The sequence below is a fragment of the Phocoena sinus genome, chromosome 16 (assembly GCF_008692025.1).
Source record: "Phocoena sinus isolate mPhoSin1 chromosome 16, mPhoSin1.pri, whole genome shotgun sequence".
Taxonomy (NCBI): domain Eukaryota; kingdom Metazoa; phylum Chordata; class Mammalia; order Artiodactyla; family Phocoenidae; genus Phocoena; species Phocoena sinus.
This window is the reverse complement of record NC_045778.1, coordinates 51,860,760-51,879,501: the sequence shown is the minus strand read 5'-3', so window position 1 is coordinate 51,879,501 and position 18,742 is coordinate 51,860,760. Positions and strand designations below refer to the sequence as shown.

Here is an 18,742-nt window from a genome sequence, read left to right as displayed (position 1 = left end):
GTTTGTTTTATGACATACTTTTTTGTGTGATTTTCAATTACAGAGAATTCTCACCTGTATATGATCTTCAAAAAAGATTAAGAAAGATTTTTTTAAATCTTTTTTTCTTAAAAGATTAAGAAAAGGCATTTATTTGTAAACTGCTTTCAGATGTTGAACATCTGTAGATAAAATATTGTTTGTATTGCAGCTAATCTATGAGGGTTTTTTTGGGTTTTTTTTGTCCTAGCAACATGAGATTTTTTTTTTATAGGTGTTCATTATTTTTTATGTTTTGTGCTAGGTATTCCAGGCTGTACAAGAGCATAAAACACCCCTCCCTAAAAGAATCTAACATTTTAAATAGGGAGATAAGTCTAAGGAATGGGAAAGATTAGAAGACAGTGAAGTGCTTTCCTGCAAGTCTATACACTAGACTATTGGGAAGAATTCCAGTTATAGCTATAGCTGTTACACCACTGCAAGATGATTCTTGACAAAACAGTGCTGGGTTTTTTGTTTTTGTTTTTCATCACATTCACTGTCAGTGAAATCATGAAATTCTATCAACAGTATCAAGTTTTTATTTAATAAAAGTATACAGATTCAAGTTATTTACAGTTTAGGTTTCCCACAAACTGTAACTTGTTCTGATGTAAATTTTTGTTGTTTTTGTACTGTGTGAGAAAAATCATAGAAAAAAGAGCAAAAGTGTATTTCTTACCCATATTAGAACATTTAAAAGTTTCTTATGTCAAGTATAGAAGAGCATAAATTTTTTTTTTTTCAGTAAATACAGTGGATAAACATTTTAACTTCACATCATGAAGTGTGAAGGAAGAGAACAAGAGGGATGAAGTTGGGATAGAAAAAGAATTGGGGAGGTGGATTAAAATTTAAGAAATGTTGCTTATATTGCACAAGACTGAGTGATCTCTTATCATTTGGTGATTTTGATCGATCAAATTAAATATATGGTTTGTACATAGAAAGCAAATGTTAGCAACAGTTGTTACTGGTCAGTTTTTAATAAGTCCTATAGTTTTCATCAGATTGGATTTCATTGAATATTTGCTACTAATTTTATTGTTTCTTCCCTGCAACATTCCAAAAAGTATTCACAATGACTTACAAAAATATATACTATAAGATTTTTTTAAAGGTGAAATCAAAATAATGGAAAAATAAGAATAGGAAAGTAAAGCTAGAGGTAAAATTAATACAGACAAATATTTACCAAAAAGTCTTGCATAATTGCAAAAGTAGATCATAGATTTGTCACTGTCCTTCCTAACAACCAAACCAAAGAAAGGAAACCACCAGTAGAATGATTAATTGTACCCATACAATATTAAAGAGAACTCGCAGGGTGTTCAGTTTTTCCAGGCAGTTTTGAGAGCAGAATCTACTGTGGATTCATAAAAGGGGGTATCCATTTGTGATATAACAAACAGTAACCTTGTATCTCAACAGTAATATGATGTAGAATTTCTTAAAGAACTTGCAATAAATAGGGTCTAACAAAGTGTAGTTCAATAACATACCTAATTTATGTTATAATATCTGGACTTATAGAAATTTAGAGATTTGAGACTTCTAGCCTTACTTGTAAATTTATAAACTTAAGAGTTAATTTTTTTCTGATTTTAAAGTAATATATATTTATGTGGCAAACTCAGGAAAATATTTAGTAATTGCTCCAAATCACCATTCAATTTAAACTTTATTAGCATTTTAGTATATAATTCTTAAGGAGAATTTTTAAGTGTTTAGTAATCAGAAATTTTAGAGAAATAGAATTTTAAAGATATTTACTGTTTAAAAATTTAATGAAGAGGGAGATATCAGTGGAGGTATTCCTCTACTTTAGGAATACAACGTATTCTTTATGAATTACTTTACTCATACCATTTTGTTTTCAACATATTTGAAGTGTCCTTAAAGCACTGACACTTCCTTTCTCCCCATGTGAATCCTAATCTATCAGTAGCTCCTTCTTCTACATTAGGTTAAGTTTCCTGACAGTTTATAGAACATAGCCAGGCATGAGACGATAGACTTAAGCTATCTGAGGATGGGGTAGTAAGTATATATAGTTTTAGAAAGCATACACAGGTTAAAATGGGAAATTTTATAGTTTTTGCCAATTTCCAACTATATGTTGCAGTGAGAGGTGTGAAGGCCTATTTAATGCAAAAAAAAAACATTGCCCTTCTCCAATTCCAATTTTTATTAAAAAAATCTTTTGGGGAAAGGGCTTGACTGACTTGTTTATATTAATTCTTTCATTTGCTCTTCCTTCCTTCTCCCTCCCACTGTTCTTCCCCCAGCCCTCTCAAACCTCCCTCATTTCCCGGAAATAATCTTAAGTCTCTTCACCCTCTTCAGCTAGATCAAACTTCTGGTGGTAGGGAGAGGAGAATACTGTAGCCAACCTGAAGAATCTCTAGCTTAGATTGGTTCTTGAAGTAGAACCATTTCAAGCAGGGGACATGTACCTTGTTATAGTTTGCCAAACCCAGATATCTTCTCAGGTGGTCAGTGACCTGTCTTAGGTGGTCTTGGCAATTTTACAACTCAAATTCTGCTGTTTCTATTATATATTTCATTTCCATTTGGATAATATTCAGTTACCCTTTTACCCTCATTTAACATATGGATTATTTACACCAGATCCATAAAGAAAAACCCAATTTCTATAGGGAAAAAGAATTTTAACTTGCTTTTGTTGATTGTCAGCCATAATCGCAAGTGGTTTAGTTGTATACCTCATTTAATCGTAGTAATGGGCATATAATATCCCATTTTGCAGATAAGAGAACCAAGACCAGAGAATTTACATAAATTGCCTAAGGTCAAATAGTTGGTTAATGGCAGAGTACGATTAAACACAGGTGTATAACTCCAGAGTCTGCTCTTTTACTTATATCATCAATAACTGTTCATCAGTGAATCAAAAGTTAGTCTACTCTTTTTTTTTTTTTGCGATACGCGGGCCTCTCACTGTTGTGGCCTCTCCCGTTGTGGAGCACAGGCTCCGACGCGCAGGCTCAGCGGCCATGGTTCACGGACCCAGCCGCTCCGCGGCATGTGGGATCCTCCCGGTCCGGGGCACGAACCCATGTCCCCTGCATCGGCAGGCGGACTCTCAACCACTGCGCCACCAGGGAAGCCCCTAGTCTACTCTTTATACCTCAGTTTGGGCAGATATATTACACAAATCCACATTAAATGATTTGATCTGTGTCTCAGTTCTATCTGTAAAATGGGTATAAAGAGACATGACTTCATTGGATTATTATCAGAGTCAAGTGAAATAATAAACATGTAAAGCATGTGTCTTATATGAAGTAATCTTTGATAACCTGTAGCTATTATTGTTATATCAGAGAAAACGAAAATACTGGACATTAGATTTTGTGTTTGTTCTTCACAATGGGTCAGATCAAAAGTTAAGTCTGTAAAAGTCTGACCTGTCCATTGTTTTCATAATTGGAGACTTGCCACTTCTTCAGTAGGCCAAGTTATTTAGATATGTAATATCCAGAAAAACCAAGATGGTGGACCTACTTGCATTATTCAAAGCATATAGGGAAAATTATATGCAGTTTGCATTACATTCTAAAAGGAACATTGAAAACTTAAAGCAGGTCAAGAATAGAAGAACCAAAGTGTTGTCAGAACTTGAAATGTTGTTATAGGAGGAAGGTTGAAGGAACCGTAGATGTTTAGCTTAGGAAAAAGTGAAGAGGGAAGGGGTAAGGAGGTAGACATGGAAACTGTAGATATTTTCAAGACTGCTACTATGTAGGAGACTTATTTTTGGTGGCTGGTTGGCATAACCAGAGTCTATGGATAAAAATAGCCCAAGGACAGATTTTTGCCTTAATTTAAGGAAAAATTTGTCAATTAGAACTATCTGAAGAAAGGAATGGGCTGCTTCAGGAAGTAGTGAGGTGTTTAGATTGGACAGCCAATTGTTATTGGAAGTATTACAGTAAGATGTTCATTTATTGGATAAGGGCTGGACCTCCAAGCTCCCCTTCCAGTACAGAGTCAGTGACTTAAATTCTGATCGCCGCTTGTCAATAATTACTGTGTAGATTTGACACTGATACAAATGCAAGCATCATTTTGTGTTGCCCATTGTTCTAAATGCAGTACCCTTTCCACCTCTGGCAGGTTGTAGCAGTTATCAAAAAAATGATTTGTAGTTACTGTCAACCTCATGGAATTAGGTATTATAGATTCGTAGTTAAATATTAATAGATTCATAGGGTTGTAAGGGAACTTAAAGGTCATATAATCCATGGAGTCTTGTAGATTGATTCTCTAAGGATATTTGATCACTTTTTCAGCATGTCCTCTTTCAAAGAGAGTTATTTTATAATGTTATTCTAAACTAATTGTACTTTTTAGTAAAACTGGATCGTCTGTTATCAGAAAACTGGTGTAGGAAAGCTGGCATGTGGGCAATACTCTTGAGAGGGAACAAGAAAACAGGTGGTTGTAAGGCCTTTTCAAATTAGCTGCCCACTTTCAAAGGCCTTGTAGGTTTGTTCTCTGACATCATTGACAGGATAACACCATGGTGATAACTTTACTAGGCCTAATTAGTTTTTCTGTGCTTTCTTTATCTCAGTTAGTGAATTTTCATAAAAATAAGAGCAGAAGACTTTTTTGTTTGTTTTGTTTTTGTTTTTTGTTTTTTGGCTGCATTGGGTCTTTGGTCTTCATTGCTGCGCACAGGCTTTCTCTAGTTGTGGCAAGCAGGGGTCTACTCTTTGTTGTGTGCAGGCTTCTCATTGCGATGGCTTCTCTTGTTGCAGAGCATGGGCTCTAGGTGCACAGGCTTCAGTAGTTGCAGCATGCGGGCTCAGTAGTTGTGGCTCACGGGCTCTGGAGCACAGGCTCAGTAGTTGTGGCACACAGGCTTAGTTACTCTGCGGCATTTGGGATCTTCCCGGACCAGGGCTTGAACCCGTGTCCCCAGCATTGCAGGTGGATTCTTAACCACTGTGCCATCAAGGAACTCCCAAGCAGAGTACTTTTTTCTTTTTGCATATTCAGTTTGGGACACTGGCAGTTCCAGTGCTGGCTGTCGTTGAGTGGGAATCTTATTCCCAGAGCTTTATAATTTTATCATCTTTGTGTGTAGATCGTTAGAAGCACAACCTCCATTCCCTTTTTTATCTTTTTGCTGTTTTTGTTAGAATTTGTGCTAGAATAGATTCAGTTAGGACCAAAGTTCAGACATACATGTTGATTCAAGGATCAAAGTCCAACAGGAAAAAAGGCTAGAACCATCATGGCAAATCAGTACTGTTTTATTTTTGTGTTGTGTTTAACTAAGGTGCATTCTGTATTGACAGGCCAAATTTGTGTCACTTCTTTTCCAGATTAATGGTCATTACTGGAGAGGAATTATTTGCTAACATAATTACTTTGTGGCATATAATTTTATTGTCTCATAATACATGTTTCAGTATTTGATAATTTTTAGTTGACTAATATAGGGTGATTCATTTGAAACATGTCTATTTTATGTTTTAAAAATAAAATTTATTGTTTTTACTGATGTTTAAAGGTAATACATGATTATTGTTTAAAATACAAAAAAAAATTTGGAAATGCTTAAAGAGTAAAACTATCCCAGGCCCACAGGTAATATAATCACTGTTAAGTTTGGTTGGTCCTTACAAACTTATTTATATATATATGTGTGTGTGTGTGTATTTATATACACACACACGCATATATAAATAATAATATATATATCTATATGTAGATATGTTTTAATACAAATTGTATTATACTATGCCTGCTTTCTGTAACTTTTAAAAATTTTGATATAGCATACACATTTTTCTATGGTAATTCAGGTGTGCTATGGAGTTTTTTTTAATAGCTGTATAGTATTTATTTAACCAAGCCTTAATCCCTAATTGGTGGGGATTTAACTTGTGTTCTTTTGCTGTTGTTGTTATACAATGGACATCTTTGTACATATATCTGAGTGCTCGTTTATTCTAAGTAATTAAATTCCTAAAAGCATTGCTGGTCAAAGGGTATCTATATTTTAAAGTGATCTATATTGCCAGATTTTCCTCAAGAAAATGGTATTTACTCCTAACAATGTATGAGAACATCTGTTTCTTCATTGAAATGGACTTCTTCTAGTTAATGTAATCAGCATTAATTTTTTTTTAAGTCTGACAAATTTTTTTTCATAATTTAACTAGCTAGTCCTATATACTAGTTCAGTTCTTAAGGTCTTGATCCTAATGTAAATACTCTACAGAAATCTTACCCTGCATGTCTTTTGTATGATCAATAAAAATAAGAAACTAAATTAAAGACAACTGTATTGCAAGAGATAATTCCTTTATAATATAGAGTTAATATTGGAATTGTTACTTTAACTCAGTATAATTTATAGAAGTTTCCCATGAGACTTTAAATCCTTGGTCTATTTGCTGAGGCTCTTTGGTATATATCAGCTTATTATTTTTCAAAAGAATTTATTGGTCTGGAAAAGTGCATTAAATTTTCAGAAGAGCCATAAAAGTTGAAGCTAAACCACAGGTAAATCTGGAATTTATTTAATTGCATTGGTGGGTAGTTCAAAATGTGTTTTAAATGTAATGTGCACATTTAAAAAAATCTCTTTTAAATGAACAGGAAGCTCTGATGAGGAAGGAAGTACTTCAGAATCTGAACTTTGGAAGGGCCCACTACCAGAGACAGATGAAAAATCACAGTAAGTCCTGATAATAGTATTAATAGACAATGATAATGCATACCTTCTCCGTCAGTCTAGGAAGCTCTGGCTACAGCCATTTTTGATAACAGTTAATGAAAAACTTAGCATCATGAATGTCTTTTTAAAGCCAAGGAACACCTAGCCTGCTAAGGTCAGAGTTTATTCCCAGCCATTGTTTATGACCATAAACAGCCAACTTGTCCAGCTGCCTCTTGGTGAGTAAGTCTTTCCTCAGCTCACATTGACAGATGACCCCCTAGTCTTTGCTTTTATTGTTTCAGAGAGATACTGTTTACTAGCTTCCAGAGCAGCCTATCCATGATATTCTGATTATCATAAACCTATACAGGGGAACCCCTTGAAGATATATACAGGTGTAAACGTTTTCTTGCCAACAGCCACCTTACACCCCAGAGATACACAAGTCAACACATGCATTGTTCTCTGCTATTGGTTGGAAGAGCTGTCTGCATATAGGCTGGAATATTATCAGTTCTTCTCATATACTGGGATGTTCACCACTTGAGCTTTATCTGTTGAAAGGGGATAAAATAATACCTACTACATAGAGTTTATTGTGAAGATTTAATAGAATAAAGAATGTAAAGCACCTGGTCTGGCACAATACCTACCAATATAGTAAGTGCTCAATAAATTTTAGTCCCATTTTGTTACTCTAGGCATATTGGTTCATAATAAGAGACCTGTTGAATCAATCATAATTCGCTAATTTAAGCTGATTATAAAACATATTGCTAATTATATAATATGTTCTCAGTGTAATAGAATTCAGGTGTGTTGGAAAGAGTGTTTTTGTTTTTGTTTTTTTAAAAAGGTTAGTTTTTTTCTGTGACCTTAACCTTTATTTTTGTCAGCCAAGTAAAGAATTCCCAAATGAGTTGTCATTATAGATCAGATTATAAGAAAGGTATCACTATCCTAGTAAAACTATCAACTGAACTTTGGACCATATAACTTTCCCTTGAAGAGCTGAAAATGACAGAATAGGTCTTGGAGTCAACTCACCTTTTTGGCAGTAAAGATACATGAATAAAGCCTAAGAGGGGTTTCATAATCCAAAGCTCTTTGTGACCTTATAAAAACTTGACATCAGGTACTGACATCTAAGTTCACATAGAAATTCAGCTAATTTCATATATTTAAGTTCTTACTACAATTTAAAAAATTCTACTGCATTTTGCTGTCATGCTTGGGAAAAGGGACAGTAGCCAGGAGAATACCAAATTGTAGGTAATTTTAAATCAACTTTATCTGATTCTGGAATTAATTTTTTTAAAATTTGAACATGGTTGTGGTGGCTCTATGCATTCACAATTATTTAAAGCCAAATGATGGCGTCCTATTGTGAATCTCTGATCTAAAAGAACATTTTCTGAAGAGACTGGTACACAGAATTTGTCCAGCTTGATTCTCTGTTCCCAGAAGGGAGAAAAGCAATTGTACATACATTTAATCTTTAGAACAGCTCTATGAGGAAATGTGATGTTCTTTATTTTACAGATAAGGAAACTGAGCCCAGAGAAGTTAAATAACTTGCTTGCTCAGCAAATAACTGACAGAGCTAGGACTTAAAAAACACTGTCTGACTTGAAAACCTGTGCTATTTCCATTGTACTACTGTAGCTCCTAGCACTAATGTTTATTTAGTACTTTACAATTTTCATAATATTTTAACACATTATAGTTTAATATCTCCTTTCAGAGTTCTGTTCTTTGTTTTAGACATAATCTTCACTGCTACAGATACATATTTACTCTTCTCAGAGTAATAAAAGCTGCAGTCTAAGCAGATTTTCCCTATTCCTAGGAGTAAGACTTGTATTTTTCCTTAAAATAGTTTTTTTTCATTCATTTTTTGATCAGGCTATAATTTGAAATGAGAATGAACAGAGTAAGTTATAAAGTTAACCAAAAAGTAAAGAGAAGCAATGACATTTCACAAAGTACTTCAAAGTAAAATCTTAGGTAATAAGTACATTTAGGGAGACGTGCCAACATATACAGCATTTTCAATTTAATCAGTCTTGGTATAGTTATGATTATTTTAGAAGCCAAGAATTATTTGATACCTGAATCATGAAATATATTGCTATACAAAAGAATCAGCAAATATGTTGGATTAAAATATTTTTATTAATCTCATATAATGTGTCACCTAGTAATTTTCTTCTCTAATTGTTGATTTTAATCAAATTGTATACTTTTTCTTTTAAATAGGGAAGAAGAATTTGATGAATATTTTCAAGGTTTATTTCTGTGAGATGGAAGAGGGATACGTACATTCCTTAATGTGAAAGTATACTTTGAAACTCTTCACAAAATTTTGTCTACAAGTTGCAACTTGAGTGATTTGTCTTCGGAAATAAAAATCCAGCTACTCTCAGGATGTCAGATGCTTTGGAAGTTTTTCAGTTTTATTGGAGGCACTTTTCCCTGTATATCTTTTCAATTGTTTATCTACAACTCTGTTCCACCTGTAGCTCCTAAAGTATGGACCTAGTACGTCCTCTAGTACAGAGATCCATTGTACCTATATTTTTGTAGGGTTTTTTTTCCCCCCACTGATTCACATTTATGTTCCCTTGCCTCAGCTTAAACTTTTAGGATTATTGGGGTTTCACGAAATTACAAAGTAGATTATGTCTTCGAGTACCCCTCTTTTGAGTACCTATTTTGTCATTAGCTGCCTTTTCTTTTTTTCCTTACATTTCTCTTGCTTTTATCTCACCTCTACCACTTAACGGAGTTTGTTATAATCAAATTTGATTCCCCAGTATATGGGTAATTTATTATAAACTAAATTAATACCACAGGGGGCCAAATGAGATTCCAGTAGTCTAAAACAGCAGATGTGTTCATGAAACTTGACTCTTAGCAGAGATTATACAGTAACATAATTTAACTGAACAATACTGTGTGCATAGAGCTTGTCTCAGATATAGTCATACAGATATGGATATATTTATATGCAGAGATATATTGTAAAATGTAACTTTTTTTTATAAATTTATTTTTGGCTGCATTGGGTCTTTGTTGCTGCACGTGGGCTTTCTCTAGTTGCGGTGAGCAGGGGCTACTCTTCGTTGCGGCGTGCGGGCTTCTCACTGCGGTGGCTTCTCGTTGTGGAGCACGGGCTCTAGGTGCATGGGCTTTAGTAGTTGTGGCACTTGGTCTCAGTAGTTGTGGTTCGTAGGCTCTAGAGAGCAGGCTCAGTAGTTGTGGAGCATGGGCTTAGTTGCTCCGTGGCACGTGCGATCTTCCTGGAGCAGGGATTGAACCCATGTCCCCTGCATTGGCAGGGGGATTCTTAACCACTGTGCCACCAGGGAAGTCCAAAATGTAACTTCTTAATTTGGGGTTCATACCCACAAGAGTCAATGGATGTGCTTCAGGAAATCTAAACACTCCTGGAATCTATGTGTAAACTTCTGTAATTATGTGTGTGTTTTGGGGAAAGGGTCCATAGTTTTCATCAGATTTTCAAAAGGATATATTGATTTTTTTTTCAAAAGGTCAGACCCATTTTTATAAACAGCCAAGAGATGAATAGAGGAGAAGATGCATGATTTGGTGAGTAAGAGAGGACCTGTAAAAAATGATTGTACCATTCCAATTATTTTGTTGAAGATATGCTATTTTAAATGACATTTAAACATGGAATGATTGGCATTAAACTGTAAAATAGGCAATTATAGTATCTTATTTTTAAATAGTATCAGAGATTATCTTTTTATTAAACAGTTGTTATTCATTAAATATCATGCTTCTGTTATGTGTGAGACACTGTGCTACAAAAGTATCTAGGAAATAATTATGCAGTCATTTCTAAACCATCAGAAAACAGTAAATCATTGTTGGTTTATTAACCAACAGATAAGTAAACAATTTTGTTTTGTCGTTTTCAGCTCAACTTTTAATGAAAAAGAATCTTGATTTCTGAGGAAAGTATTGAAATGTCCAGCAGCAAAACTGATATTAGTAATAGAATATATGAAGCCAAAACATTTTATGATAAAAAGTTTATTGGTCATCAGAAAATAAAATTCCTGCAAAACTAAACAGTGACTAGGAAGAATATTTAAAGACCCTTTTAAAATAGATCCATATATTTGGTGTTGCAAGTATGGTTTATGGACATTAAGTTCATTTATAAATTTAGATCATTATATGTAATCAGTGTTTAATCCATTCATACACAATGGCAGATAATGGGAGTCATATTTTAAAGGAGTCTTTGAAAAGGCCTCAAGATGATGCGTTTAAAGATTTCTTTTAATTTAATTTTTATTTTATATTATAGTTGACTTACAGCACTGTGTTAGTTTCAGGTGTATAGCTGAGTGATTCAGTTATACATATACATATATCTATTCTTCTTCAGATTCTTTCCCCACATAGGTTATTACAGAATATTGAGTAGATTTCCCTGTACTATATAGTAGGCCCTTGTTGATTATCTATTATCTAGCGTTTAAACATTAATTCTCCAGCAGACCTATCTTAATCTTGGCTGTAGTGTAGTCAGTGGTGTTCAGCGGACCATAGGTTTGGGATATAAAGTTATGCTTTCTTACACTTGCTCTTAAGCAAAGTTCCTATTTTTGCAGACCTCCTCATCTCTGCCCCTCAGTTCGTTTTCTAGTGAATGAGGAGAGGAAGTTGTTTGAGATGACTGGTATTTTGGGGTCTAAAATTATATAAGGCTTAAAGGAAGAGGGTTTCTTATACAGTTTCTAAAATAATCCTAGAAGTGTGGTTTCAAAATTATTTTAAGCAATGAAAATAAGATGTACATATATCACCAAAGGTGATAACATAGACAACAATCATTTGGGTGTATATATTGAGTTTTTATCTCCCTAAAAATATTTTATTAACTTCCAGGCACTCTTCATTTATATCTGTTTGTTACAATATTTATTCAAAATATTATTTATTCACGTTTACTGAGTGCCTACCTTGTGCCAGGCACTACCCTAAGTGTGAGCATAGCAATGTGAACAAAGCAGACAAAAAGAGGCAAAAAATCTTTCCTCTCGTGAACCTTATATTCTAATGTGAGGGGAAGAATCTTACAATTCTAAAGTAACTGACTGACTTGTAAAAATATAACAAATGGTGATTTATTTCTCAACTGCTTAAAACTGAACACTATCTTCTCTATAACAAAACATTTGAGGTTCAGAGACCATTATAATTTAGATATGTTTTACAAGGAAATCTGTGGTATAATATTTGGTCTGTTTTATAATTTGGTCATTACAGATAAGAAAGAAATCTTCTCTGATGTACAGATGTGTACCATGTAGTAGAAGTAGTTGATTAGTTTCTCTTGACAAGTCAATATTTAGAATTCCTGGTAGACAGTCCTAGTAATCTTTTTTTTTGCGGTACGCGGGCCTCTCACTGTTGTGGCCTCTCCCATTGCAGAGCGCAGGCTCAGCGGCCATGGCTCATGGGCCCAGCCGCTCCGCGGCATGTGGGATCTTCCCGGACCGGGGCATGAACCCGTGTCCTCTGCATCAGCAGGCAGACTCTCAACCACTGCGCCACCAGGAAAGCCCCCTAGTAATCATTTTTAAAAGTAATCTCTGTTAAAAGTCCTCCTGCTGTTTTTGATAGTAAAGTTTTTGCATAATCAAATCACATGCTTCTTAATAACGCATAATATTTATTAGCTGATTTAACTTGCATTAGGATTATCCAGGTAGTTTTATAAATTGATAATTCTTTCAGTGAGAAGAATAGTTCTGAATGTAAGAATGTATTCTTAGTTACACATAAAATAATTGATTTCAGACTTGGGGGAAAGGATGGGTGTAGGATGACGATGTACTTTTAAGCTGCTACAAGTGGTGTGGTCTTCACTATTATCAAGGGTAAAAAGTGGAGGAAAGAAGCATTTCAGATGGAATAACATTTAACATCCTTTTTCTTTGTTTTTTATATAGTACTTACATACGTTACACATTCTATACTCTATTTACTCTTACATTAAGACATGTTGACGAGAGACTTTTGATTCAGGAAGGGATGTGAGGTGTGAATCACTATTATTAATGTTATGGGTTGAATTGTGTCCCATCTGAAATTCCTATGTTGAAATCCTGACCACGGTACCTTAGAATGCAGCTGTATTTGTAGATAGCACATTTAAAGAGGTAGTTAAGGTAAAATGAGGTCATATGAGTGGGTCCTAATCCTATATGAGTGGTGTCCTTATAAGAAGAATGAGGACGCAGACCCACAAGAGGGAAGACTGAAGACCAGTTGAAGACACAGGGAGAAAGAAGATGGCCATTGACAAGCCAAGGAGAGAGGCATCACAAGAAACCAACTCTGCCAGCACCTTAATCTTGGACTTCTAGTCTCCAGAATTGTGAGAAAATAAGTTTCTGTTGTTTAAGCCACCCAGTCTGGGGCATTTTGCTGTAAGTAGCCCTAGTAAATGAATACAGTTAATAAGAACTTTAAAAAAAAAAAAAATTGGTGACTAATTTCAGGATTATATTATTTTTAATTTAAAACAAATTGGCACCAATAATGCACTTATTTTTGTCTTATTTTGCACTTCTGTTGAACTTTATTTTACCCTCAGGGCTTTTAGGCTAGCAGTATATTTTCTCATGCTAGTCACAGGGTAGCTTTTCTGAAGATTCTCTTACTCTGTTACTTGACGGTTTGATGAATGAAATTTGCTGATGTTCTTTTGAATGTTTTCTTGTTGTCTTCAAATGTAGAAACAGTATTTGAAATTTAGACCAGTTGGACTGTATTACAGCATTAGACATGTTTTGGACTTTTTGTCATCACCACCACCTCCTGAATCTTCTGCAGCTAGTAAAAAGGAGAAAAGCAGTATTATTGGGAGTCAGTGGATATACAGTGTTTTTTCCTAATATTAGTGTAACTTTATAGCCTACTTCATAGTTTTAACCTACAGCAAGTACTAAGGGTTTGACCATTTAAAAACTTGAATTCATATTCAGAATTAGTCCATTTAGAAATCTAATAAATGATTAGCCAATTAACGTCTCAGTTTCACAGAAGAACCACTGAACTATGCAATCCGGGAATCTGAGTTGTTGCTTTGTGCCAAGCACAAAGCTTGTTGCCTGGAGATAAAATAATATTAGTTTACAGAGACTTCTCAGTGTAGTAGGAAAAAAATTTGGAAGTAATTTTTTATGTAAATAAGGATAGAAGATCCATATCCAATATACTGAAAACTAAAAAAAAAAAGTTAGGAGCCACTTAAAGGGCTTGGTAACCTGTTCATCATAAAATTGAGGTAAAGATGAATTGTATTAAGAAATACCTTTTCTTTTCACTTGCCCAGTAAAAATGACCATTTTTGTTACCTTTTTGAAGTGCAAATCAGATGTTATCTCTTTCCTGTTTAAATCCCTTTAAGGATTTCCCAGTGCTCTCTGGAGGACAAATCCTTAGCAAGGCCTTCAAGGCAACACACTGTCTGGCAGAGCTGCCTGTATTCCCAGCTTCATCTGGCACTTTGCCCACCTTTGTAGCTCTCTAGACTCCAGCTACACCAGTTTTTAAGTTCTTTAATTGCACCAAGCTTATTTCCACTTCAAGGCCTTTGTGCACATTCTGTTCTTTCCTCTCCAACTCCTCCTCCTTTCTCTGCTTAGGCAAAGATTACGTAGTCTTACGTTTTTAATAAGCATCCTTTAAGAAAGCCTTCCCAGTTAGCATAAGCATCCTTTAGGAAAGTCTTCCCAGATGCCTCAGGTACATACCTCACGCTTCCTCTGATAGTTATAATTAGATAATCAGTTGTTCATTTGATAGTTTGTCTAGCTCCCCCACCAGGTGGTAAGCTCTAGGAGATAAGGACCCCATGGTACAGACTACACACCCAATAAATATGTAAATGGATGTATATCCCAGAGTCAGTAACTCCTGTTTTTATTCTGTTGAAGGATATCCTTAACCCTTTAAGCAAAATGCTTTCTCCCTCTATGAATTCTTTAAAATACCACTAAATATAAGAACCATCTAAAAAGAATGTTGCATCTTTTTTTTACAAGGCCTTTCCAGATAGAGATGATTTGTTAAACAAAAAGAATTTCTTACAAAACCTTTTGAGTGTTGAGCTCTTGAGACAAAATATAAAATCATGATATTAGTATTCCACTTTCCAGATGACGTTTGAGGCATCTGATGAACTAATAGGTGATCCTAAGCATCTTAACAGAGGCTTTCTGAAGATTATCTTCAACCTAACTGAGTGACTTTAGGAGTAGAAATTTCATCAGGATAAACAGCACTAAGTAGAGACATCTGAGGCATAGGCAAAGTCTCGGGGTGCCAGTCAAGTCACCCCAATCAGCTGACCAGCTTTACATCTCGGGCTTCCTTAGGTCTGGAAGTGAGGCTGGAGATCTGTAAAACCTTCTCATTATCTGGAGAGGAACATTAAGCTCAGACAGGTTAAGCAAGATGCCCAAAGTCTCACAGCTAATTCGTAATGTTAGGACTAAAATTATTTTCTCACCTAATCCTGATTGATCCCACTAATTGTATGGTTTTCATATTATTTCTAAAAACTCAGTACTCTGCAGAGGTACCTCAAGAGCCATATTCTAGAGTGGATGAAGAAACCTAACCCTAACCCCTACTTCAACTGGACCAATCAATTCCGTCTGGAATTACAAAGTAAGATCTTGTTTGAGGGGGATAAAAAAACCCTGAAAACCACTAATCAACTTGTAATTACCAGTCTGTGTGCAGTAAAGCAAATTTCCTGTTTGCATTTACTTTTTATGCTCTTGTCGTGAGATTAAGCTCCGCTTGACTTTCAGCTGCTTTACAAGAAGTCAAAACAGATTCCATCTTACCTTTTTCAGTCATATTTCCTTCTTCCTGCTTTTTCTTCTCTTCAGTTACCTTCATCTTTGCATCATACTCGTCAGCTAGGGATTTCCATTCCACTCTGTTATTTTGAAGACCATTCAGCATAGGTATGATTTCTTTGTGAAACCGTGAGAACTCCTAGATAGAATTTTAGGTCAGAAACTTCTTAGATCATATAGTTCATTTTTAGTACTTTTCATGTGCAGAGAAGGAGCCCTAAGGAATTATTACAGCGCTCAGAGCTGCTAGGATGAGATTAACTCGGTGCCTCAGAAGTGGGAAAGGTAGCTGTCTTCCTTCCTGCCTAAGTCTGTTCCATTTGCTTACATCTGAGTTCTCACCTTTCATTCCACCCCTGAATGACAGGTTAAGGTAATACCTCAAACTACCTTGGAGAAACAAGGACACCCCTAATGACTTTCCTTGAGGATGACTTTGATTTCGGTTACAGTTTGAAAGAAAAATTCTCATCCAGAAGATGATATGTTTCACTCAGATAATCAATTTGTTTACTTACCTTATATACAAAAGTACAAACAAAGTCAATAAATCCAACTTGAAGTTTAGGTAGTTCATCCTTTTTGTTTCTGTCCATCATAGGCTAGAAAGAGAAATAAATTCTTTAAAGATCTTTTCCTGAGATTCAGTGAAAAAGACTGATTTGTACGGATAATTTTAAATTAGTGCATTTTTATGTCGAGGTCTTTACAATTGGTTGTTGCTGCAGCACTGTTCTCTCCAGATCTCCTTGTTCCCAAAATTCATTTGCAACCAGAAGTGCTACCTGAAAAGAAGGACATGATTCATGAAAGGGACTTTTCTGCATTTTATTGTGACATTTAAGGATACAATTTATAATTAATGCTTGAGGTGTTGTCATACCATGTGCTCTTTGGTTTTAAAAGGATGTCATTTACAGATGATACTTAAATGGGAAAAGGGTATTATTTCTCTTCCTACTTCACTGTGGTAGACTTATTCAAGGAGTGCCTATCTCCTATTTGCTATTGCCACCACCTCTCAACAATAAAAAGGGGAGATGGGAGATTGTAATTCCATTACATTCTGCCTCATGCTCTAAAGCTTCCCAGATCCTCCTCTTGTCCTGCTTATCTCTTAGCATCTAGCATGTATCTGCGTGTGTGTTTGTGCACATACGTGCACAGTTTAGAACACAACTTCACCTGATTATGGTGTGAGGATATTTGAGGGTTCATTTATGGTTTTTTAAAAACCAGGTTTATTGAACACCTGCTAGCTGCCTTACATTGGCATGAGCCAGGCTTACAAAGAGGAGTAACATGTGACCTTTATCTTTAAGATGCTCACAGTCTAATGAAGACAGTCATGTAAACGATGTGGTAAGTGCTGTAATAGTAACAGTATGAACTGCTGTGGATCAAGGAGAAGGGAGAAAGATAAGGGAGGTTGCATTTATGCTGTATCATCAAGGATTACTAGTAGTACAGATAAAATTCAACATCCAGCTTTTTTTTTTGGCTGCATTGGGTCTTCGTTGCTGCGCGCAGACTTTCTCTAGTTGCGGCGAGTGGGGGCTACTCCTCGTTGTGGCGCGCGGGCTTCTCATTGCGGTGGCCTCTCCTGTTGCAGAGCACAGGCTCTAGGCGCGCGGGCTTCAGTGGTTCTGGCTTACAGGCTCAGTAGTTGTGGCGCACGGGCTTTGTTGCCCCGCGGCATGTGGGATCTTCCCCGACCAGGGCTCGAACCCATGTCCCCTGCGTTGGCAGGTGGATTGTCAACCACTGTGCCACCAGGGAAGTCCCCAACATCCAGCTCTTGTGTGAGTAGGAGCTTAGAGTGTGAGGCGGTGACATGGGAAAGAGTGAAAAGAAAGAAACTGGGGAGTAGGAGTTAAGGACAGGTAATGACAGGCCATGTAAGCTCTGCTGAGAAGTTCAACCTGATTCTCTGGGCCAGTAGTTCTTATTCTTGAGCCATAGGGTCCCTCCAAAGTGCATGAGTGGCACAAAAATGGATGCCAAGAGAAATTTAAGCTAAAGCAACTTTACTTTTTTCTCTTTTATAAAGTGATCTTTGTGCAACTTTTTGTGTGAGAAAAATAGACTTTGCTTCTTTCTTTAAAAAAGGTTGAAAACCTCCAGCACTGGGGAGTTTAGAAGGCTTTTAAGCAATGCTGTGGCCAAGCAGAGGTCTATTTATAAGCAGTCCCAGAAGCAGCTCAGAGGAAGGTTGGAGAGTTCATGGTAAGAGAGGATCACTTAGGAGGCTGCCACCATAGTTCTGATGAAAGAGGGAAAGTATTAACTAAGGTGGTAGCAAGAGTGATGGACAGGAATGGTTTTGAAATGAGGGAGATGGACTCAAGCAAGACCCCAGGTTCTGGCGTGGGTGATGATGTCGACAAAGAATAGAGAAGGAAGAGCAGGCAGTCAGTGCAGAAGGAGCACAAGTGTTTGGCTTGGGGGTTGATGGCTCCGATTATTCTGTCTTTACAAATAAAATCCACATTTATAGTTGAACCCAGTGAATCCCGGCGTCTTCTGCTTAGGGTTTTCCCTGTGAATTAACTGAGGGAGAAAGAGAAGCTTCTTTCATCGATTAGTAAGAAACCAAGTGGTAAATGAATGGCTCCCACTCTCACTCCCCAGGGTTGGGGAAGAACTTCCTTGGAAGACGCCCTTAAATATGACCTCGCAGATAGTGCCATCTGGTAACTGACAGCACACTGAGGAGGAGACTGTAAGTGCAAAGCCACCCTTGACAGATGAAGGCACTAATGATTCATCCTTGTCTCGTCCTTTATCTCCTCTATTAAAAATGCAGACACTCCCTGAATAATTGTATATTAACTTCTTACAGCCAGTCCAGTGATAAAGGAATTCTTTTCAGAAAGCATTTTCTTTCTAAGGTTCCCTCTATTTGCCTTGTTCTGGGCCTGACCAAATGACCTATTGTCCCACTGACATTTGTGAGCTCTTGAAAGCTGTTTGCTTTTCTTCACTAACAGAAACCCAACAGGGAACATTGTACTTTTGTCTTAACTTCTTAAATTCCTTTTTTCTTCTTCGTAAATTATAAACCTATTGTTTCAGAGGACAAGACCAGGGTGATGAAGATAAT

The 18,742-nt window shown here is 36.1% G+C and overlaps 2 protein-coding genes across 5 annotated transcripts in view; one reads left to right on the top strand and one right to left on the bottom strand.

Moving 5' to 3' along the window:
- The window catches only part of LOC116741687 (protein FRA10AC1), a 51,484-nt gene that overhangs the window by 30,177 nt on the left and 2,565 nt on the right, over positions 1-18,742 (top strand). For 2 of the 3 annotated variants that reach the window (XM_032608616.1, XM_032608617.1), the window contains exons 13-14: positions 6,661-6,739; positions 8,981-13,745. In XM_032608616.1, the coding sequence (XP_032464507.1) occupies positions 6,661-6,739; positions 8,981-9,023 (122 nt within the window). In that variant the 3' untranslated portion in view covers positions 9,024-13,745. Of the gene's footprint in view, positions 1-6,660; positions 6,740-8,980; positions 15,443-18,742 lie in introns of those variants that run through there. The other variant, XR_004346233.1, reaches the window with a different exon arrangement.
- PDE6C (phosphodiesterase 6C) overlaps positions 12,906-18,742 on the bottom strand; it is a 64,502-nt gene continuing 58,665 nt past the window's right edge. Inside the window, exons 19-22 of one of the 2 annotated variants that reach the window (XM_032608615.1) lie at positions 16,350-16,424; positions 16,158-16,241; positions 15,625-15,778; positions 12,906-13,600 (exon numbers count right to left, since the gene is read on the bottom strand). In XM_032608615.1, the coding sequence (XP_032464506.1) occupies positions 13,539-13,600; positions 15,625-15,778; positions 16,158-16,241; positions 16,350-16,424 (375 nt within the window). In that variant the 3' untranslated portion in view covers positions 12,906-13,538. Of the gene's footprint in view, positions 13,601-15,413; positions 15,779-16,157; positions 16,242-16,349; positions 16,425-18,742 lie in introns of those variants that run through there. The other variant, XM_032608614.1, reaches the window with a different exon arrangement.